This window comes from Acanthochromis polyacanthus, chromosome 14 (genome assembly GCF_021347895.1).
Source record: "Acanthochromis polyacanthus isolate Apoly-LR-REF ecotype Palm Island chromosome 14, KAUST_Apoly_ChrSc, whole genome shotgun sequence".
Lineage (NCBI taxonomy): Eukaryota > Metazoa > Chordata > Actinopteri > Pomacentridae > Acanthochromis > Acanthochromis polyacanthus.
In genome coordinates this window covers 18815170-18836498 of record NC_067126.1, presented here as the reverse complement: position 1 = coordinate 18836498, position 21329 = coordinate 18815170, and the positions used below count along the sequence as shown (strand labels likewise).

Here is a 21329-nt window from a genome sequence, read left to right as displayed (position 1 = left end):
AAGCATACTGCACAGCCACAGTCATTAATAACCCATATCCATAACGCTTTTCAACGGTAGCAAGAAAGGTCAGTGCTAATCGGGCCAATAATCTTCCGGTCCAAATTTGATAGACGTTAGAATGGGCCAATAGTTAACTTTGGAGCGTCATAAATTATCGTTAAACACCTACGTCACCTCATTTCGTCCAATAGAAATCTCGGGGGTGGGGCCTACTCATTTATATATATTGTTGGACGCCGGCGTCTGTGACTCATCGCCTCACACAGCAACGCAAGTGGAGTAAATCCTTAATAAAGCTGCAGTCTATACCGGATATATTTGGAACCACAAATTTTTTCTCTCATTGCCTGACAGGATTGAGATGTTACATTTTAGGTTCTCGACAGTGCTGAAGGAGTTGTTTGAAGCCACCCTCAAGCGTCCCTCTATCGGCTCCAGACAGACCTGGTTACCGACACGCCACTGCTGCTTCGGCGCCTCGTCCATTGATGCCCGAGCTGTGTCTCCGCAACTGAAGGTTCTCCATGCCGCTGTTCACCGCCCTTCGGTCCGCACCGCGCCCTTCGCCGCCCCGTTCCGCTCGTACTGCACGAAAACTGAAGGTGCTGCTGTGGAGCTGGACGACCAGCTGAAGAAGGATGGTGCCAGCGACAAGTAGGTGTCAAGTAGTTTCTTGAGGAATGAACCGTCTGACTCCATGAAATGACGCAGAGAGGCGGATGCAACGTTCATAGAGCGCCACAAACGCGGTTATCAGACAGCGGGCATTAATTTGCGAACTTAACATCCTCTTCTCATATTACACAAGTGTAATACATGTATTATAGTCAAAAAGCCTTAACCCAAACACTTGTAAGTAATATGTAAGAATATGCAAGCTAACTATGATGGCTGTCTCCGCTATCACACCATGTGTGACTTGCTCATACCGGCAGCCTCCCGTGGCTTTATGCCAAATACCGATATAAATATCCTGTCATCAAATACCAAGTTAACCTACAGTTAATTGGAATTTAGGTTAGCCAGACCGGCTTGTACGTATTGTTAGGTTAGCTATCTGTTTCTGTGTAGATAAGACGCCGCATGGGGCAACAGTTCTGAAAGTGAAACAGTAGCGGGCCTGCTATAAGGTCAGACATAAGCAGAGCCAGCAGGGTTTACCCATAGACTGTACCCACTCAGGACAGAAAAAGTACCACAAAGTCGTCGGTATAAGAAAACTACGAGAGTTCATATTTGATACTCTTTTCACTGTGTTGCTTATAGTAATAATTGCTGTCTTACAGGAGGGCGGGCTGTGTGTACTGGTTTATGAAGCTTCTAGTCATTTCTGCAGTGACCTCCCACTCTCTCCCAGAAGTGACTGTAGGTCACAGCTGGTGGGCTGCTCCACACTACTGACAGCGTCTGCTTTCTGTCCCATGATAGAAAATCTGTGGGGGAAAACCAATTGAATCCTGAGTGTGGCTTCAACTGTACACGTGACAGTAATGACACCATTAGAATAATAATAATAAAAAGTTTTTACCTTGATGTTTTATATCTTATTTGTAATAACTAAGTAACACATCAATACTAGGTTCCACATGAACACATTTTGCTACCAGCAATTAATAATGAAAATGCAATGAAAGCTATTGTTGGGGTACCATATATTAACATAATATGCATTTTACAAAATTTAATAACTTAGTTTATCCCCAGATTTACAGTTTCAAGATGAAAGTAAATGCTGATGAGACAGAGTAAGTCACCGTGTCAGATTTATTTATATTCACTTCAAGTTTTTTCTAAAGAATTGTGGTTATACTTTCAGAACTGCAGTTTGAAGTAAATAATTGTAACTACAAAGCCCTGTAGTGATTTTGAAGTCCATATTGTTCATATAGAAATGTAAAATCAATGCCATTATGACAGATTGTTGTATTGTAAATTTCAGATTTCACGTTGCATTAACAGCTGCTAGCTGGCAATCTGTATAACAACTGAAGTCCATGCAAGGGAGTTTTTACTTGTCAGCTTAATGCAGGCCGAATTGCTGGGATTTTTCCTGACCCAGAAATGAAGATGCACATGGACAGGGTGGCGTCATCCCTAAGATATGGAATAGGGCGTTGGCTTTGCCCTGCTAATGTGGGTGCTACTTTACAAGACTGTGAAATGTAGCCACCCTTCGTCAGTGGATTTCCTGTCTGTAATAATCATTTTCCACTGTCCCTCACATCTTATTTTTTTCCATGCTTTGGGGATAAATTCCTGGAACTAAATTTTCACACTTCTGTGTTACCTAATGTAAGTTCAAGGTAACTTCAGGGGTTGTCTGCAGTAGCGTATATTGTGATTGGTCTAACAGACCTGTTGTCACATTACAGAAGCGCCAACTGTAACAGTCTGTGTCTGTATTGACCAGGACAGTTACAGTTTTAAAAATGAAGAGCTACGGAGGGCTCATGTTAAACAACGTGATATCATCAGTCTGTGAAGGGAGGAGGCCTTTTAGAGGGAGCTGAATTCCACAAGAACAAACACAAGAATGAAACTACCAACGAAGACTCGACATTCAGGTTATTTTATTACTTTGATGCTGTAGAGAATGACAAATAGAAATGTTGCTGTAGTCAATGTCATGCAAATGTCTTTGCATTGAGATGGTGGCGTTTTGAACGCAAACAGCTTTTAGCTTGAGGGATAAAACAGGTGTCTTCATCAGAGTCTCAGACAAGATAAGACAAGATAACTCCATCCATGTGAGTGTACAGTTCTCAGTACTGTGATTCATAGCTAACAGGTCAAAAATGCTAACGTGCATAATGAGGATGTTGTATTTGTCAAGTTACCGATAATTATTCACAACTTAAACCACCAAAGGAAATGTGGTAAATCACTTCCATCTCATTCTGTGCATTGGGAAACGGTCTCTAAATTAGGCAAGGTATAACGGTGGAATCTCAACTCTGATTCCATTATTTCAAAAATATGATTGTACACTGCAAAGCTTAGCTCTAAAGCTGTAAGCCAGCTGTGACTTAAAGAAAAAAACTCTTTGGAGATATTACCTGGTAACACATGGAAAATGCAGCACTACATTGCAATATTATTACTGAGGCGTCACAGACATGTCGTAGTAATAACTTAGTTGGCTCAGTGCCATCTACCTTGAGCAATCTGTGAGATAAGTTGCAGCTTAAGTGGGTGATAATGAATAGGATTAAGATATCAAAAACAGACAAATGACTGTTGAGATACACATGACAGAAACAGAAAGTGAGTGATACACTTGATGTTAAGCTCTATGCCACTGCTCAGTGTTAAGTCAGTAAGGATATTCCCTCACTCTGAGGCCAAATAATTGAATTCTACAGTAAGCTGTGAGCAGCCTCTAATCTGCATCTAAACCTTGGATCCACATTGTCTCCCTTTCAAATCTTTTAATCCATGGTCATTTTAGGAGTCCTTGTGTCCTAAAGTACTTATGGTTGTACAGCTATTAAAGGTCATGTGTCCCAAAGTATGATTTCTGAGCACTTTTCAAAACTAGAAAAACAACCAAGTGAGCTGCCACTGATACTGTCCTCTACTTTCTATGAACTGTCACTCCTTCATAGCAAAGAAAGATTGTTAAAACAAAGCCTTGTCTTTACTTTGTATCCAGGAAACTGAGAGTGTTCCGCATACACCAATGAGCAGTCATTGAATGTCAAATGGACAGAGCCATCTGCCCATGAGGATTTTAAATGGTCAAATACAGATAAACAAGTTGTTTAAGACAGTCTTCACATGTGATATGTTTGCAGTTAAAACAGACCCTGGTGCATTTGCTCATTTAGTTCAGTTCACGTTGGCTGGAGACAGCCAAGAATATCAGTCACACAAATGACAGGATTTTGTGAACAGAACATGTAGCACATTTTATTTGTGCCATCTGTGGGGCAGTGGAAGGATGTGTACAGGACTTGACGCTGCTGCTACTTTTCCTGCTGTGGTTAGCATTGACAATACAGCAATGGTCTCTTAAATATTTGGTGTCTCTGGAATGGTTCTGCCTTCATGGACTTCCTAGTAGATATGCATGTTAAATTACAACACTTACAGTTTCTATATTTGTACTGTCCAGTCCCAAACATGGATTATCTTGGCAACATTAGATTTCATCAGACTCCTCCAGAGCCACAGGAGGTGTTACACAATGTTTTTTAAAGGCTAAGTAGGACTACATATAATACATCCAGATTTGTGTTTTTCGCAGTCACTGCACAAAATATCTGCCATGTGGCCCTTGCACGTCTTAGAGCAGAAAGTGCTCTTAAGAAATGCAAACACACCTCCCCCACTAGAGAGCATGTTTGGTGGTTAATGAGTTTTCACAAACAGGAATAATTTCTCAGTCCCACTTGCAGTAGCAAAAACACTTTAGGTGTTTCTGAACAGATTTTGTATAAGTTTGTCAGTTTTGTTGGGTACCTTTTTACTTTTCACCATAGTTCATCTGTCTGTACACACAGGCACACTTTACCTGGAGACCAGTTTGGTTGTGATTGTGTGGTGCACCTTTTTATTATGCTGTTTGAAAGGGCTGTTGTAGGGACAGATGTCAGGTCAATAACTCTCCCTTTTGATTATGCATGCATGACAGACAGCACTTCCACGGATCGTGGTTTGTTTGCACACGTTCAGTCGCTGTTACCTTGGCTGTATCTAGAGTGTTTACTCTGTGGAGAACAGAAAATGTGCCAAACGGAGAAGATATGATAGCAAGGCGTAGTTGTGGACTGAATCCTGAAATTTGAAATGCTGATGTGGCCATTGTGCAGTGCAGCTAGTCTCACTGAGTTAAATCAGAAACATTAAATCTGTGTAGTGTGAATACAGCTTTGAAGGGATTTGTGTAGACATTTACTTTAGTATTAAAACCTGTGAAGAATTACTGCCAGGTGTTTGCAGACGGTGATTTTGATTTTCCTTATTTTTTGTGGGCAGTCTTGGTTACGTGGCCAAGTGAGGTCATCCCTTAAAGTGCACAGTTTTCCACAAAACTGCAGCTTTGGTAGAACTTGTGTCACAAGGGTGTCAAGCTCCAACTTTTCTTGAAAACCTAAATTTGATGTTCTTTGTACTGAGGTGGGTTTGCTCCACTGCAGACTACGCTGCTGTGTCATGACCAGCGTGTGAACAGACCAGGATGTTGGCTTTATTAATCCAAGCACCACAGAGGACCAGCCAGGACTAAAGACAAGAGAATTTCTGGAATTTAGGCCGAGTCTAACACTGCTTCAGACACTATCACCAAACATGTACGTGAGTTGACACACATTGGGCAGGCAATGTGTTCAATCAAAATAATACCATATATTCGACATGCTGTACTACTAACCAGTCACCAGACTGTGTTAAGTCACTGGTATCTAACCAACTATTGTCTCTCTCCTGAAAGCAAGTGTCAAAGTTAGTTGATGTTGTTTTCAGTGTAAATCTCATTCCTGTCCTTTTTATTTTTTGCTCCTTGACTTTTTGGTTGCAAAAGCTGTCAGAACTGCATAGGACTGTTTCAGTTTGCACATGTGTAGCTCTATCACAGTAGAAGACATACATTAGATTAATACTTTATACATGCTCTAATTAATACTGCATAACTTACATCAGAATCAGGAGCTATCTACTTGTTAGTTTGGCCAATACTTCTTTTTCACAGCAGACATTTTGTTAGCAGAAGACACAAGGGAAATTCATAACTGAGGTTTTTCTGTGTGGAGTTTGCATGTTCTTCCTTTCCCTGCTTGGGTTTTCTCCGGGTTCTCCAGCTTCCTCCCACAGTCCAACACATACTGAGGTCAACTGGTGGTTTTAGATTGTCTGTAGGTGTGAATGTCAGTGTGCTTGTTTGTCTCTATGTGACAATGTGATAGTTGAAAGAGCCTTGTGTTGTGCAGTCTTGTTCGCTGTCATAAGACACCTATTGGAATTTTGCCACTGCTCATGAAATTTGCCTCAGCTATGACAAGTCAAAATCTCAGCGGTGAAAAATCTCTATTATTCCCATTTTTGTGCCAGTGCTGCTTTAACTTCCTCATTGTCCTTCGATGAACCCATGAAAGGTACTCATCATGTAGCACTGCCAACCTTAGATATGAATTAATGTTGTTCTTTATCCAAACTGAAGTCTTAGATCGCTACATGGTACAAATACACATACCTTTGTGGCTAATGCTTTCGCTTGCATTTCCTGTATCTTGTATGTGTCTCTAAAATCCTTCACTAATGTGATAAGTCTGTGACAGCTATAGATAAGCTTTGTGTTTACAATGGCATGACAGGTGGGAGTAGGAGTTATTGTGGCACATGCTAAAGGGCAATCACGCTGCATATCAACTAGGTCGCTGGACTGTAGTTACTTTTGTTTTTATAAGAACAGCCATTTATTTTATCCTGCTTCTCTGCTTCACTCCAGAATCAACTCTAAAAATACCTAAGACTTCACAATATAAAAGCATAATCTACTTTTCTTCGATATTTATTTACAGTTTCTCGCATTAAATACATTTTAGAAGTGGTTACTTCTTCAAATGCTCTTACATTACAAGGTTATACATATGTCTCTCTATCCCTTTGTAATCTAGGAGAAGAAATGCCGGAATTCTTCCCAGTTTGGAGGATTTGCTCTTCTACACAGTCGCAGAAGGTCAAGAGACGATGCCTGCTCACAAGTTCCTCACAGTAAGTTCTTTCAGTTCAGTTCAGCTTGGCGCCGGTTTGCAACAGTACCAAGAAGTACACTAACGCCTATAGTAGTGGTCACACACCTCATGGTGAGAACCACACTAGCATGAAATGACACCAAGGTGTGTCCAAACTTTAGTTTTTTGCTCATACATAGTTCCAGTTCAGAGTTTTTACTAAATGTTTCTTGAGCTAATTTGTAACAATATCCACAGTTATATTTGTTGTTGTCATTCTGTTATTCCAGGCACTTAAAGCCACTGGGCTTCGCAGTGGAGATCCCCGACTGAAGGAATGCATGGAAACCCTCAAAGAAACTCTAAAGAACACTTCAGATGGCGTCACTCTGGACAGGCACCTATTCAAGAAGTAGGGCTTATTGTGACTTGTTTGCATGTTTCATCTCCACCCACATTAGTGGTAATTTATAACCATATTTTTCAAGAACCTACACTCACTCTGGTCTCAAAAAAGTATCCATACATTGTGATAGTCGTATGTTTTTTAATGAGCAAATTTACACTGTGATTTTTATTTTTGCGAAAAACAAAATAAAGTCAAACATTTCAGGATCCTTCTGATGTCACTATTCCTAGTTGAAGGAAGAGTGAAATCACCTTAATCAGCCGTAATGTATAATTAGGCAGTATTTTAGTGAGGTTCTCGATGTATTTATTGTGGCATCCAAATTAGTTGAGTGTAAATGAAATATTTATGCCACAAATATTTCTGTGTGTTAGACACCAGACTTCTAAGGACTGCAGTGACTTGTTTGTCATACGCAGACCAGTATACCCTCAACATCCCCAAAGACAGATTTTGTAATAGCTTCTAGATACTTTCTGATAGAACACTCTGGATTGTGTTTGGGAAACCCCCAGTTTCCTTCCTTCCTTTCTTCTAAAAACACGTAGAAGTCAGGAAGTTGATCTCTATCAGTTTAGTTTCTCTTTTTGTAGCGTGTGTTTTGGTGGAAATCTTAAAAAATAAGAAAAAAAAGAAGTGACTGGGGGATTTTGGGGTTTGTTTGTGTGACTGACACTGGTGTCCGAGCCAGCCATAGTCTGTCATGACGGTTGACGCTCATCTGTCCGTACAAGCTCCTTCTACTTGGTACAGTTCATTTGGCTGTAGTGACCAAAAATGTGAGCATCAGCATCTGTGAAATCCTATATAATGATGTTTACGGTTTTCTACAGTTTGTGAAAACTATCATTCATCGCTATATGGATTCATGTTGGATCGAGCCACATGAATAAAATAAGTAGCTGATCAAAATGTGATGATGAAGCTTCTTCATCAAACACTTCTATTAACATTCACAGAAGTTTGTCAGACTTCAGGGTTGCAAACTTGGTTGACAAACTTTACCTTCAGTTGCATGCAGTCACAGTGTTTTAGCATGCTATTTGTGGTTTATTCATCAGGTGTGTCCAGAGCAACATTGTCCTGCTCACTCAGGCCTTCCGCAAGAAGTTCGTCATCCCAGACTTCCAGTCCTTCTCCTCCCATATTGATGAGCTGTATGAGAGTGCCAAAAATCTCTCTGGAGGACAGGTGTGTCCTTACATCCACAACATTTTTTTTCTCCCAGTGCATCATAATTTTTATTTATTGCATACAGGTTCCTTACCATCAGTCAGTTTGGACAGTCTGGTTTCAGTCAGCATTCAGATGTTATCAAAGGTGTAGATGAGTCTTTGATCACGTATCTAGAATGGAAGCCAGTGGCATGCTGATCCATTATAAATCACTGCATTAGCAAACCGTCATCTTGCTCTTGGAGGAAAAATCCACCTTTAAACACGTTAAAAGTATCATTGTGGTGTTCTCGGCAACAGTCAGCAAGCTGCTGCTTTTACACATTAGTGTAGGATTCTCTTTGGCTGCACTTTTGTTTGTTGAGTCATCTCTTTGGTCCTAGCTGAAAAAAGATGTTCAGACATTTAGAATGAGAGCAACAAAATCATAAATATAGCAGAATAAATGGCAGTGATTCTCAGATTATATAACTCTGTCACAATAAAACTCCTGCTTTGAGCTGAAAAGCATGTGGTAAGTAGTGGTATAATGGAGGCAGTACATGGTAGTTTATGCCTTCCTGACGCCAAAAGTAGAGGTTGTAGTCACGAAAGGGCTGGTTGGATCCTTTTCAGTTCAGACATTTGAAATCAGAAAAAGCAGAACATCATTAACGCTGCAGGGACAAATAATGCAATGGAGCGATTGGTCTTTTTTTTTCTACATCTGTGCCTTTCCTGCTTTAACAAGTCAAATGTTTGCTTTGAAAATGGTGCAGTGGCATGTATGTATACAGCCACACTAAGCCTACCGGTTTAGAGAACACAATTTCAGTGTTTTCAGGTTGTTTTCCCAAATATTTTCATCCAAACTGACGTGACAAAACAAGAGCAAAACTGATTGATTTCTCCATCATAGTTCTTGTTCAACAATGCTACCTGTTAAGCAAGAAAACGGTTATTCCATTGCATTTCTGTACTATGAAGTTGTTTCTATTTTGTTTGCCACTTTGTTGCATGGCTAACATTTTAAGACTTATGCACGACCAAAGCCATTAAAACAAAATCTGTTTTCAGATGTCAAAAGCAACTGCTTAATGTAGACAGAAGGCAAAAATGGAGAGAAAAATCTGTTTTCAAGTAAGGCTGCCATTAGCCTTAAAGATGAAAATGCAAGAAATTACTTTTTCTGAAATAGTCTTGGTTAGAAACCAAAGCAAAGAAATAGGATGTCCTAATTTAACCATGTTTCAAATGAGTGTCCGAGGGTGGATTTTTCCTTACCTATCTGCAGATGAGGATTTGACCTCAGTCAGCGTTGTCATTGTGCTTTGTCAGTGGTGTGTGGCTTTCCATTGAAGCCTGAGCCTCAGCAGACGTCAGCGGTGTAACGCGACCCGCTGCAGTGCTGACAGTCTTTCAACTGCCTTATCTCTCTTTCAGGTTGCAGACTACATTCCTCAACTTGCCAGATTCAGCCCTGACCTGTGGGCAGTCTCTCTGTGCACAGTTGATGGACAGAGGTGAGAGGAAGTCATAATCAGGACATAAGAATTAAAAGATTCAATTTTGCTTCTGATTTGTTGCCGTTTTTTTTTTTTAATTTGCTTGACGTGTCTCAGTTAGCATTATAACAGCAGCTTTTCTGCTGAGCAATCCTGCAGTCATCCAGTGTTTTCAGTGAGGAATGCTAACAGGCCAGGTTTACTTTCAATGAAGCAACTGAAGACATTGTGAGTATTTTAGCAAACATTAAATTTAAAATAGTTTATTTTAGCAGTCTGTAGATGGTTAAATGTGGCTAATCTGATGTTTCATAAGATGAAAGTGGACAGAATAAAAGGAAGCTCTGCAAAGCTTAAACTGTTCAAAGTGTTTTTAGAGAATACGATTGATTTAACTTCATTTATTGTAAGGCACTGGAGTATTACATACAAGTGTTGGGTTTAATGTATGAAGCCACTTGTATTTTCCAGAAAGTACAAACTAGTACAAAGAAAGTCATCCAACGTGTAGTGGAATGATGTCAGCAGGTGTTTTGATCAGCCTGTCCACTGATAGGCACTTGTAAAATTCCACATAGGTGTACTTGTGGAACGGCGGAAGTCGTAAAGATAAGAAAGTTATGTTTTTATGCTGCAATGTTGGTGTAACTTCAGTTTATGGCTTCCTGGAATACTGAGACATTTTTCATGAATTAGTGTATCCTTATTAATTATTAGAAATTGCTAATAATTGTTATTAATTATTATGTTTTCTAATTTGTTTGAATTGTAGTTTCTTATTCTGAATTTCTGTCTACCACTTAAATAGCAACTGTTTCAATAACGCGTGATGTTTTTGCTGTTGCAGACACACAGTCGGAGACACCAAGGTCCCCTTCTGTTTGCAGTCTTGTGTCAAGCCTCTCAAGTACGCCGTTGCTGTTCATGACCATGGAACAGAATATGTGCACAGTTTCATTGGGAAGGAGCCAAGTGGCCTCCGCTTTAATAAGCTCTTCCTGAATGAAGATGGTGAGATTTAAGAGTTTTCTTTGTTTCTCACTCTTTACATTAATGGCGTCTGCTTTTGTGAGGAGCTCAACAACCCATATGCACGATTTTTCCTCCTCACGATAATGCAGTGGAGACCTGATGTGGGCTTGATGATGTGTGGTGTCAGCAGAGGCCCTCTGCTCTCTTCAGGCAGCTGATGTTTCCCGTTGTGCAGAATAGCATTGTTGGTGTTTAAATCATTCAGTTAATATTGTAAATGCATCCTTCTGTGCAAACCGCCAGTGACACTAACTGCAACTGTTTTAATGCTTATTTGTTGGTATGAGTTCAAGGGTGTGAGATTATTAAATGGAAATCATGGAAAAGGTGTAGACACATTATTAAACAGGCATGCTTCCCATGCTTTTCTCCCACTGCATAATTTTCATTTCTCCCAGAGTGCTTCTGCTACATTTCCCCCTGACCCCAGTGATTCTTGGTAAAGCAGTCTGCCACTACCTCCCTGGTGAATTACTCATCAGCTCTGATCGACTGTCTAGCTCGAGCATCAGGGAGAGAAAGAATGAGCGCTGTGACCGAGCTGCCAAGTACATGAGTCAGACGCTGGCATTAGGACTTGTGCACAGTTTTTCCTTTTTTTTTTGCTTTAGCAGGATTGTGAAAGTACACATTGTTGGGTCAAACTAATGGGAATGGCTCCCAACCTCACGAGGGAGCATGAATAATTATCAAAGTAGCGACTGGGCTGTCAGAGGAAATGCCATAACCCCATGGCTGAAGCTTAACTTGCTGACATCTTATCGTCATGTCCTGTGTGGGAGTTTTGTCCGTCTTCAGCCAGGATAGCCTCGTGGTTGTACTGTTGTGTAAGAGGATCACACACCAGCAAGGAAATGTAGGTGATGTAAGTGTGAACTCTTTTAGAAGTCTGAGGGAGGAGAGCTTCTTCCTTCATCATGGATTTCACACGGCATTGCTACAATTAATGGGAACATGAAGTGAGCTCACTTCAGAGAAGAATGGCAGCTACTGTCTGCTGTTTCTCTTGTTGGGGGTAGAAGAGGGTGTATGTCAGGAGGCATATGAGGTCATCAGCTTGAAAATGATTTAGGAGAATACAGTGCTTAACTTTAGTATTTCTGTTTTTCTTTAACTAAAAATGACAGTGTATTTGGTACGCCAGCTCTGGATTATTTTTGACTCTTGGTGAATACAGATAACCATCCTCCCCCACACTTCCACACACTGGAAGCACTCCTGCCTGGCCAGAGAGGGACAGTAATACATATACATACACATAATACTGTACAGGCACGTTTTGCTCACCAGGACTCAGTATGTAGAAAGTGTTATAGGAGTCAGTGGTGCAGGTACAAAGCTCAGTTTAGACCAAGACATACCAGAGACAGAAGAAGTGGGACACAGACTTTATCATGTTCCAGAATTAACAGCCATATGAACACAAATACTTGATCACTTGTCATCCAACCTTCCAATGCAAATATGCATTTATTTCATTATGCTGCTGTTGTGTTTATACTTTAATAAAGGCAGAACTCACCCTCTGTAATATTCTATCTGTCATATTTTGAGTCAGTGTGTGCTCTACTTATACCTAATTGTCAGTGTTTGATCTGTCTATATACAGAGCTCTCAGACTGAGCGTTTGCACTTTGATTCCTCTGTAGTATGCTAACTGGGTTGTTGTTGTTTTACAGATAAGCCCCATAACCCCATGGTGAATGCTGGCGCTATTGTTTGTACTTCACTGATAAAGGTAAAAGCAGTCACACTTTTTTTCCCTTCATATGTTTTTACTTTGTCATTTCCTTTGAAACCTTAGCGAGAAAATTTCTTGTGTGTTTGGTATCACTGAACTGCCTTATCTAGTAGATAAAATGAAGGTTAAGGTAAATATTGGTAGCAGATAAGACTAACTGTTAGCAGTGGCCCAATAAGCCCTTTATGTTTGTTTGAATGCAACAGAACCCACTGAAGAACACTCACAATGATATAACTATAATAACAACAATAATAATGATTTAACACCCTCTCCTCACTTGTTAAACCATTTTCTGAAACTCTTTAATTTTGCTGAATTGTTTCAGTTGACTATAGAATTTGCTTGTGTTCAGATATTTATGACTCTTGACTCAAAGTATTTCTAGGTCACTACCTCAGTCCCCTGCCATGTGTCTTGCTGTGGTGATTAAGACTTGTGCTAATCCTTCCTAAAGGGCACTTAGTTGGCCCGGCACACATGCTGTTACTGTCCCAGCTGAAAATAACCTGTACAGGGCGCCAGTCAAATGCAGGTGCACACACACCAGCAGCAGTCTGTTAAAGCCAGATCATAGAAGACACCAGAGTTTGGTGTTTGAACTTCTCCGAGGTAACTCACGGTGAGGACAGACTGACGGTTGTTTTTTTTCTAGTGAGAGAAATGAATCACCCGTCATTCGGCTGCAGCTTATAGTTCTGCCCATAACAGCTTTATAGCTGGTATTCATCATTCTAAGTTAATTTTTAATTCTTTAACCCTACCAATCTCTTTGCTCTGTTAGTGCATTTAGTGAATAATTAGCACACATGCATACTCACATAAGACCTGTATATAACACCTTTACTGTGTGCACGCTGTAACACAGTATTGCTGTTATTTTTATTTTGATACATTTAAATGAGCTCCTTTCACTTCAATGAATTGTGGGGTTTCTTTACGCCTTATGTTTATTGCTGCATAATTCTAAACTATAAGGATTGGTATTTGTAGCTTTTTCTGGAGGTGACCTTTGTTATGCCCAGTTTTTGTCCCAGCTACTGAGACTTTGAACTGAACTGTATGACTAATGAAGTGCTTCATCATTGCTACATTAACACTGTTGCTCCAAGAAACAGTTTATTATCAAAGCTTTGAGTTGTGATAAGTATTTTCTATTTGACTCGAGAGTAAGCAAGATAGAGAGGGAAGATTGCCAGAGTAATTTAATGATGCCATAATCCTCTATCCTTCATGTATGTAGAGGCATGCTGAAGCATGTGGCCTGTTTGATCTTGATTCGGTGTTGAACCACTTAGAATTATAAGCAACAGAGCACCTCAGGTCTGTGTGTTTTCAGTGTCCACATGTTGAAATTCCATTCCTTTTTTTTTAAGTTCTCCTTTTTCACGTGTGCCTCTTGTTCATTGTCACTACTCAGATGTAGGAATATTTTAAATAAATATACTTGCCTCATATTCTTACTAAGATGTTTCATTGGACAGGGAGATCATTCAGGCGCATTGGCATTTATCTGAAAAACGTTCCCTCATTGGATGTTAGGTTGTGCTTTTGTGTCATGCCAGCTTGGCCTATACACCCTTTATACTGCACAAGTTAGGCAATAGTAATCGATTTACAGAATACAGCCAGTTGCTGCATCTATTTAAATAGTACAAGAGCCCAAATTAGGGCTGAAAGAGTTGGAGAAAATATGTAATTGCTACTTTTCTGATAGATATTGCAATTTGATTTGCAATAGACAATTTATAGTATTCCTGCCTAAGTTCTATATTTGTTATGTACAACAAAGTACAACATTTGATTCCATCAGAAGCGTTTAAACCCCGGGTCAGGTGCACTGCATAATGTATGTTCTAAATTGCAGCCATTGTGCATTTAAAATGAAGATGGCACAACTGATGAAGGTGACCAGTTGTCACATCAAACCAAGTCATAGTGGCGTGTTTATAACTTACTTCATCAGATATACTTTTGTGCACATTGTGTACATTCACCACAGTGCTACAAATGACCTGTCTACTGTGCTGCTAAACAGGATCGACAGACAGAACTGTCTGAAGTCACAATATACTAAGTCCAAGATTGGTTGGTAGTAGAAGGAATTGTGTACTAGCAAAACACGTTTGTGATCACAAACAGGTGGCCTATTTAAAGAAGAAATAGTTCAACATTTTAGAGATCACTCATTTGCTTTCTCTAACAAAGAATGATGACGACATTCATAGAAATGTCATGTCAGAGTGTCAAAGCTGTTAAAACGCAATTGAAACTCTAATCAATATTTTTACATCCACAAAAGAAAGAATCCCTGTGTGTAACAGAAGTGTCATATCACAGTGACAAGTCTACAAAGAAGAACAAATTAATAGCTCAGTTAGCTTCCTTCAGGCATATTCATGTCGTAATGAGTTGATGCTGCTTCATGCTGAGCTGGATTCTAGATGTTTGGCCAGTTTAGCTCTAAACAACCAGAAGCAGGGGGAAACATCCAATCACTATAAAAATGATGATTTGAGGTTGTAGGGGGGAGTTATATTTTGGAGCTGAACAAGACACAATTTTGTTTTTACATCGTCAGTTTCAGCACAAGTTGAACAATGTTGTTGCTGACTAAAGCTTAGGATTTGGATCTGATGATGCTAAAGCTGGCAGACTTCCTGTTTCAACAAGACTCTGATCAGTCTACTAAATTGTTATTTGGCAAGAAATAGCTCCAACAGGTAACTCCTTCTCACATCACTAGTATTTTTACCAATGTTCCTGTACAGATTTATTGTGTTAAATAGTGAGCCTTAGTGTTGATGTGCATGTTATTTTAACTTAGGATAGAGCCACATAGGCAAGTTTCCCCCTGCTTGAAATCTTGCTAAACTGCAAAGCATGTCTCCAACTATGTTTGGGCAAACACATTATTATTATTACCATTGATCTTTTTACGTTACTCTTAGAATGTAAACACTTTTCCTAAAATCTTGAACTATTGCTTAAACACCGATTGGGGTTAGTGTGAGCTCATCTATCCTGGACCAAAACCAACCAGAAGGACATGTACTCTATTTTTAAGTCATTTGTATCACAAGATTTACTTTTTCCATTGTCCTAGATGCCACGTAATGTAACGAAGGCTCCCCTACATACTCCGGAGCCTTATAATAGCTGTACTCCTGTGCAGAAGCCAAGGCAGGTTACTCAGCAGTTTTCTTCTTGATTTATGTTGCAGACCGAGATAGTTATTTTGACAGGACACTCTTTCATCATGCTGAAAACAAACCCAGAAATGATTCAGACTTCACCTCTCATTTGCTAAGAAGATAATGTGTGTCTGTGTTCATATCAGCTCACCATTGTCATCAGTGTCTTAAATGTGTTGCCTTTAAAAAGTTTTTATTTTTTTAATTAAAGCACAAATGAAAAGCCGTTGGTCAGATTGCTCAGTTAGCTTTTAACCTCGGTGGGAAATGAGATGGCTGCCCTGGCAGTATGCCCCAAACTGTTATTACATGGTGCTTGAAGGCTACATGTTGTTGCTGTTCTTGTATGTTGCATATTTTCCAGACTTAGGAACTGTGGGAAATAATGACTGCTGCTGCAGGTCAAATGACGTTGGTAATTTTTTCTTCCTTTTCCATATCTATCTCCTCACTCTCTCCCAATCCCCCGATTCCCTCGTCTTTTCTCTCTTTCTCCTCCAATCAGCTCTGTAGAAACCCCATTTAGTGACTCTTTAACACCTCCATCAGTGTCACTTTTCTTCTGCAGAGTTTACTGTACAGCTTAAAATGTACACACATGACTCGACATTTGTAAAGTTAAAAACTCATCCAACTCATAAGTTCTTCAGTATCTTAAACATAAAATAAAATACTTAGCACTTAAGTGTGCATGTGTCCATTTCTCTTTTACTGTGTTTCTTTCTGGGACTAGGCAGTGACAATGACCTTGTGATATGATAAATGTACACTGAACTACAAGCTGTGAATTTTATTCTCACAAAAGCCATTCCTTCCTTTTTTCCCTCCTTCTTTTCCCTCTGTTTTGGCTGACAGCCTTTTTGCACAAGTGACACCTTTTGACCTACAGTAGATGCACATCTTCAAACACATACACATCCACTCCTGCATTATGGTAACCCATAATACAAACTTTCCTGTATACGCCCACATCTCTGTGCATGTCATACTTTAAGTAGAAACATGCACACAGTCAGGACTGTTAGATATTTTTATTACAAGTGTATGTTAGTTTTGCAATTTAGGCTTGACATAATACTGAATACCAATTTGCAAACGATGAGATGCCATAGTGAGATGTAATGGTGAAAAATAAGCTCTGGCAATGCACACGTCTACTAAATCTCCCCTTAACTCCAATAAGACTTCCCACTTTGTAACTCATTCGCCAGCCAATCGTATTAATATTTTGTATTTGTACTCGTGTAACTCCTGTATAATCTCACTTGTGTGATTATTTACATTTTATTTGTGATAAAACCTTTTCATATCTGCTAATTCAGCATTTTTTTTGTCAGCAGTATCATTTATCATTTTAGTCTTAATTTTAATGATGCTGTGTGCTTGTCCTCTGCAGTGCCTCTTGGTGAATGAACAGTACTAACTGCTTCCTCTTCTTTTTCTCTCCACAGCAAGGTGCAGGCAATGCAGAAAAATTTGACTATGTAAGTATTAGTCAGAACTGAACCAAACTTTGGAGCCAAAAGTATCAATGAAGTGGTAATATTTGTGAACTGAACCTATGAACTAGCTAGTTAACTTGGTGTGGTTAGACTACAAAAGTGGCACAAAGTACAAAAACATCCTTGACATTTGGCTGTGCTATTGATGTACACTGTTGCTGCTGTTGTCAGTTTTGTGCTGCTCTTCACAAGAGATGCTGGACCAGCTAAGTGCTTCTTCATAAGAATGTATGCCGTCTAAATCATTATATTACATATGATTGGCAGTTTGGAGTTGGCACATAGCTACTCTAAATATGGAAAGTAACAGCAGACAGGCCACAGAGCATTCAGAGTATTTAACCTCTTTCATGAACTACTGTTGATCATTGTGTCACTCTTAAATCTTCTGCTGTGTTCCCTCCAGGTCATGAACTTTCTGAAAAAGATGGCGGGAAATGAATATGTGGGTTTCAGCAATGCCACGTAAGTCCCACTCTGATGATTTCTGTTTACAGGGTTTCTAGGTCACTTCTTGTACTTACCAGAAGAAAACATATGTTGACAAACTGACTCAGTGCTAGTTTAAAAGAAATTTTCCAAACCTGTTTACAGCTTTTACTAGACAAAAAAAAATTATCTTACATGACTTGTCAAGGTTGAATCTCGTACCAAGTTTTATTTTCACTGCCAATGAAACTAAAGTAAAATAACAGACCATAAACGCTGTAATTAAAATTATGTGATGTCACTAACCTCATGTAACGGTTAGAATATAGTATAGGTGTTAGTTGTCTCTGTTGATTTTAACAGATTGGTCAAAAAGTAAATGTTAGACCCAATGACCCACATTTGATTTGTAATGAACATTCTTTTAGGGTAAAGACTGGAATTTGCATCTGAGGGTCACTTGCATGATTTATGACAGCATTACATGCTGGCAGGAAGAGATCCAGAGCTCATGTTGCAATATCACCACGTGATAACATGAGAGCTCTGGTTGTACTGTACACATGACGGGTGGGGCAGTGGAATTCCAACACAAAAGGGCACGCACACACACACACACACACACACAGTCAATATTTTCTTCCTCTTTCTAATGGGAGTGCTTTGCTGTTTGTGTGACAGATTCCAGTCGGAGCGTGAGTCAGGAGATAGGAACTTTGCCATCGGCTACTACCTGAAAGAAAAAAAGGTCTGACCTTGGATGAGTCATACGTTGTACTGCTAACTGTGTTTTCTGCTATCTAAATTTATTGTGCTTTAATGACCTAACAACCTGGAGAGCCATACATAATGAAACAGAAAATTGAAAGTCTCTCAGGGAGGTGTACATATTCAATTTTAATCTTTTTTTTAAATGAAGCATTTATATCTGTCCACATGTTTCTGCTATTGAACTGTTTTCAACTCCAGAGTTTAAAAGTTTCTCAGAGTAGTTTATTGCCTGAAGGCCAATCAGTAATGCTCTTCGCCAAAGAATATAGACATACTCACATATATAATTGAGAATGTTTAATTTGAAACAAAATATCAACATGTGGTTGCCTCTGCTGATTATAATTGTCAAGTTTACATTTGCCTTTTGCTGGAAGAAGCTTGACTCAAGGAAACTTTAATTACAACAATTTGTCTTTCACCAAGTTGTTTAACTGTAAGAAAACTTGACGATGTCTTCCTTATCTAGAGGTGCAAGAGTTTCGTTATCTACAGGTTTCAGCACAATAACATGTGCCGTTTTAGTAATTGATAACGTTGCCTTCACCCTTGATATACATACAATTGTGTGCTAACCCCTCACGTACTTCTCAGAAGCGTTTGATACTGTTGCTCAAGTCCTACCTTATAAGCAGAGCTGAGACTGTTTAACTCATGTTGTTAATGCTCAGTCAAGCAACAGCTTCAGTCTTTTTCCTACTCTGTTTGTGTCCTTTTTTGCAGCTAATATCATTTTCTCAATAAATACAACATTGTCAGTTAACAGTACATTTATTTATAATACACATCAGCACACTGGATACAGATCCTACACTGATGTTGCTGTACCAGGCCAAACATCCACATGTTACAGGCCACTGAGTCCCCAGTGGGACACAGGGATGCCGTTTTTGTTGACTGCAGCTTGCTTTAACATGTGGTACTGACCAGAGGTCATTAAGCGTCACAGAAGACTTTGCCATGAGGCCACTGAAGGAGCAAACCCCCCCAATGCTCTTTGCTTGCCGAGTCACAACTGCCCACCTCCTCTGGTTGCTACAGTATTTAACAGTGAGATGTTTACAGCTAGTCTGCAATGTGTGCAGTGTGTATTGTATAGGACAATTGTATCTCATATCGACAGATACTAAATTGGATTGAATCAGGGACATAAAAGCCTTATCCCAGTACAAGCAAGAAAAGCACTCAGAGAATGCAGTACTCAGTCAAAGCTGCTCAGTCGTTGTAGGATTTCTGACAGATAAGTCCCAATAAGTCTACAGCGGTTGATTTGTAGTAGGATCACAATTGTGATCGTCAGCAGGCAGCTGACATAGTGTTAACTTGTAGTCATAGTAACGCTGTGCTGCTATCTCGCAATGATACAGAAATCTTTAACAAATTAGTGCATTCAGGCTATAAGCTGCATCACTGCCAAAATCTGGTCACTTGGTCGTTGTGACTTTTCTGACCTTCCCTGAAAATTTCATCCAAATCCGTTATTCCGTTTTTGAGTAATGTCGTGCACCAACAGACAGACAGATTAACGGACAAACATACGCTGATTGTCATAACTCTGCCACGTTCCATGATGAAGTAAATGTTACTTCTTAATAACTGACTGGTACATGGTTAAATCAGCCTCCATCTGTGACAATGGCATTTCATCTTTATATGGTCCCCACTTTTATCCTGCACAGTCTCAGTTGTTCAAGATTAATGTTCAGTATCTAACTCAAAAATCGAACTTTTAATTAGGCCTCGTATTAAATTGAGGGGCACCTGCATTTTTCAAACCATAAAACTCCCTTTCAGTTAATTTTAATGTGTGTATATTACGGTAGTATTTGGTTCTGCCTTGCTTCCACATCATTTCTTACAGTAAATCCTTTTTATTGTATGGTCATCCCTGTTCTTCCTGTTATAAGGTTGAATTGGTGTTCTTAAAACGAGGTTATGCTCTCTTACAGACAGGCACACGGACACCATGGATGCTTATACTACTTTGTAAGCCGCTTGTAGAATATGTTCTATACATGTGCAGTAGATCAGGATCTTTGTATTCTGCGCAGGCACAATACTGTCCTTGCAGTGTTATGGCTTCATGTGGACATCATATGGACTCTAGCAGACCCTCATGTACTCGCTGATACTGAAAGCATAAAAGTGGCATTACAGGAGTGGAGGAAATGGTTATCCCACAATAGTCTACTGTTAAAACTGCGAGGCAGCTAAACTGTCTTGCACCTTTGTTCATACAGTATTTGATTTATTAACTGCAGTACACAGTCCAGTAACTGCCTGACCACAGATACCCTTAGATCCTCAATCACCTTGGCAGAACTCATCTCAGGTGTTGAGTCTTGACATGAAGTGAACTGGATTCTTTTAGCGAGAACTTTAAAGCTTTGTTATGCAAGTTTTTTATGACATGTCATAAACACAGTGTTTTGTTTGGCTCTGATTATAAATGTTACATGTTCTTATGGGTGTCTTGAAAATGAGTTCTCAGTCTTCTACAGACTGCTTGTTACTTGTTTTAAAGTCTGTTGTTTCTCTGCAGTGTTTCCCTGAGGGGACAGACATGACCTCCGTACTGGACTTCTACTTTCAAGTACGAGTAATTTCTATTTGTGTTTTCCATCTATCCATCCATTCTCTATACACCGCTTTATCCTTACTCAAGTGTGTTTTTGGATTTTTAATTACAGAATGTTTTTCTGCTTCATGGCAGCTCTTACTATGTTGTGGAATGTGTACTTGAACTTCAGACCCTGGCTAGATCTTCTTCTCTATCAATTTCAGCCACATACAGTTTTTTTTTCCTCAAACCAGGGCGTTTTCCATTATGTTGATTTCACTGTGTACTAATTATAGCTTCTTCATACTATACAGATGATACTTACAGGCTGAACGTCTGTAGTCACTGAAATATCATG

At 39.5% G+C, this 21329-nt stretch overlaps 1 protein-coding gene across 4 annotated transcripts in view; it reads left to right on the top strand.

The window, feature by feature from the left end:
- Positions 1-240: 240 nt before the first annotated feature.
- glsb (glutaminase b) overlaps positions 241-21329 on the top strand; it is a 45484-nt gene continuing 24395 nt past the window's right edge. The window contains exons 1-11 of one of the 4 annotated variants that reach the window (XM_022190237.2): positions 241-657; positions 6618-6714; positions 6965-7086; positions 8145-8274; positions 9681-9760; positions 10590-10753; positions 12454-12512; positions 17161-17193; positions 17618-17676; positions 18322-18388; positions 20954-21004. In XM_022190237.2, coding sequence (XP_022045929.1) covers positions 365-657; positions 6618-6714; positions 6965-7086; positions 8145-8274; positions 9681-9760; positions 10590-10753; positions 12454-12512; positions 17161-17193; positions 17618-17676; positions 18322-18388; positions 20954-21004 — 1155 coding nt within the window. In that variant the 5' untranslated portion in view covers positions 241-364. The other 3 variants (XM_022190236.2, XM_051958551.1, XM_022190238.2) reach the window with 3 other exon arrangements.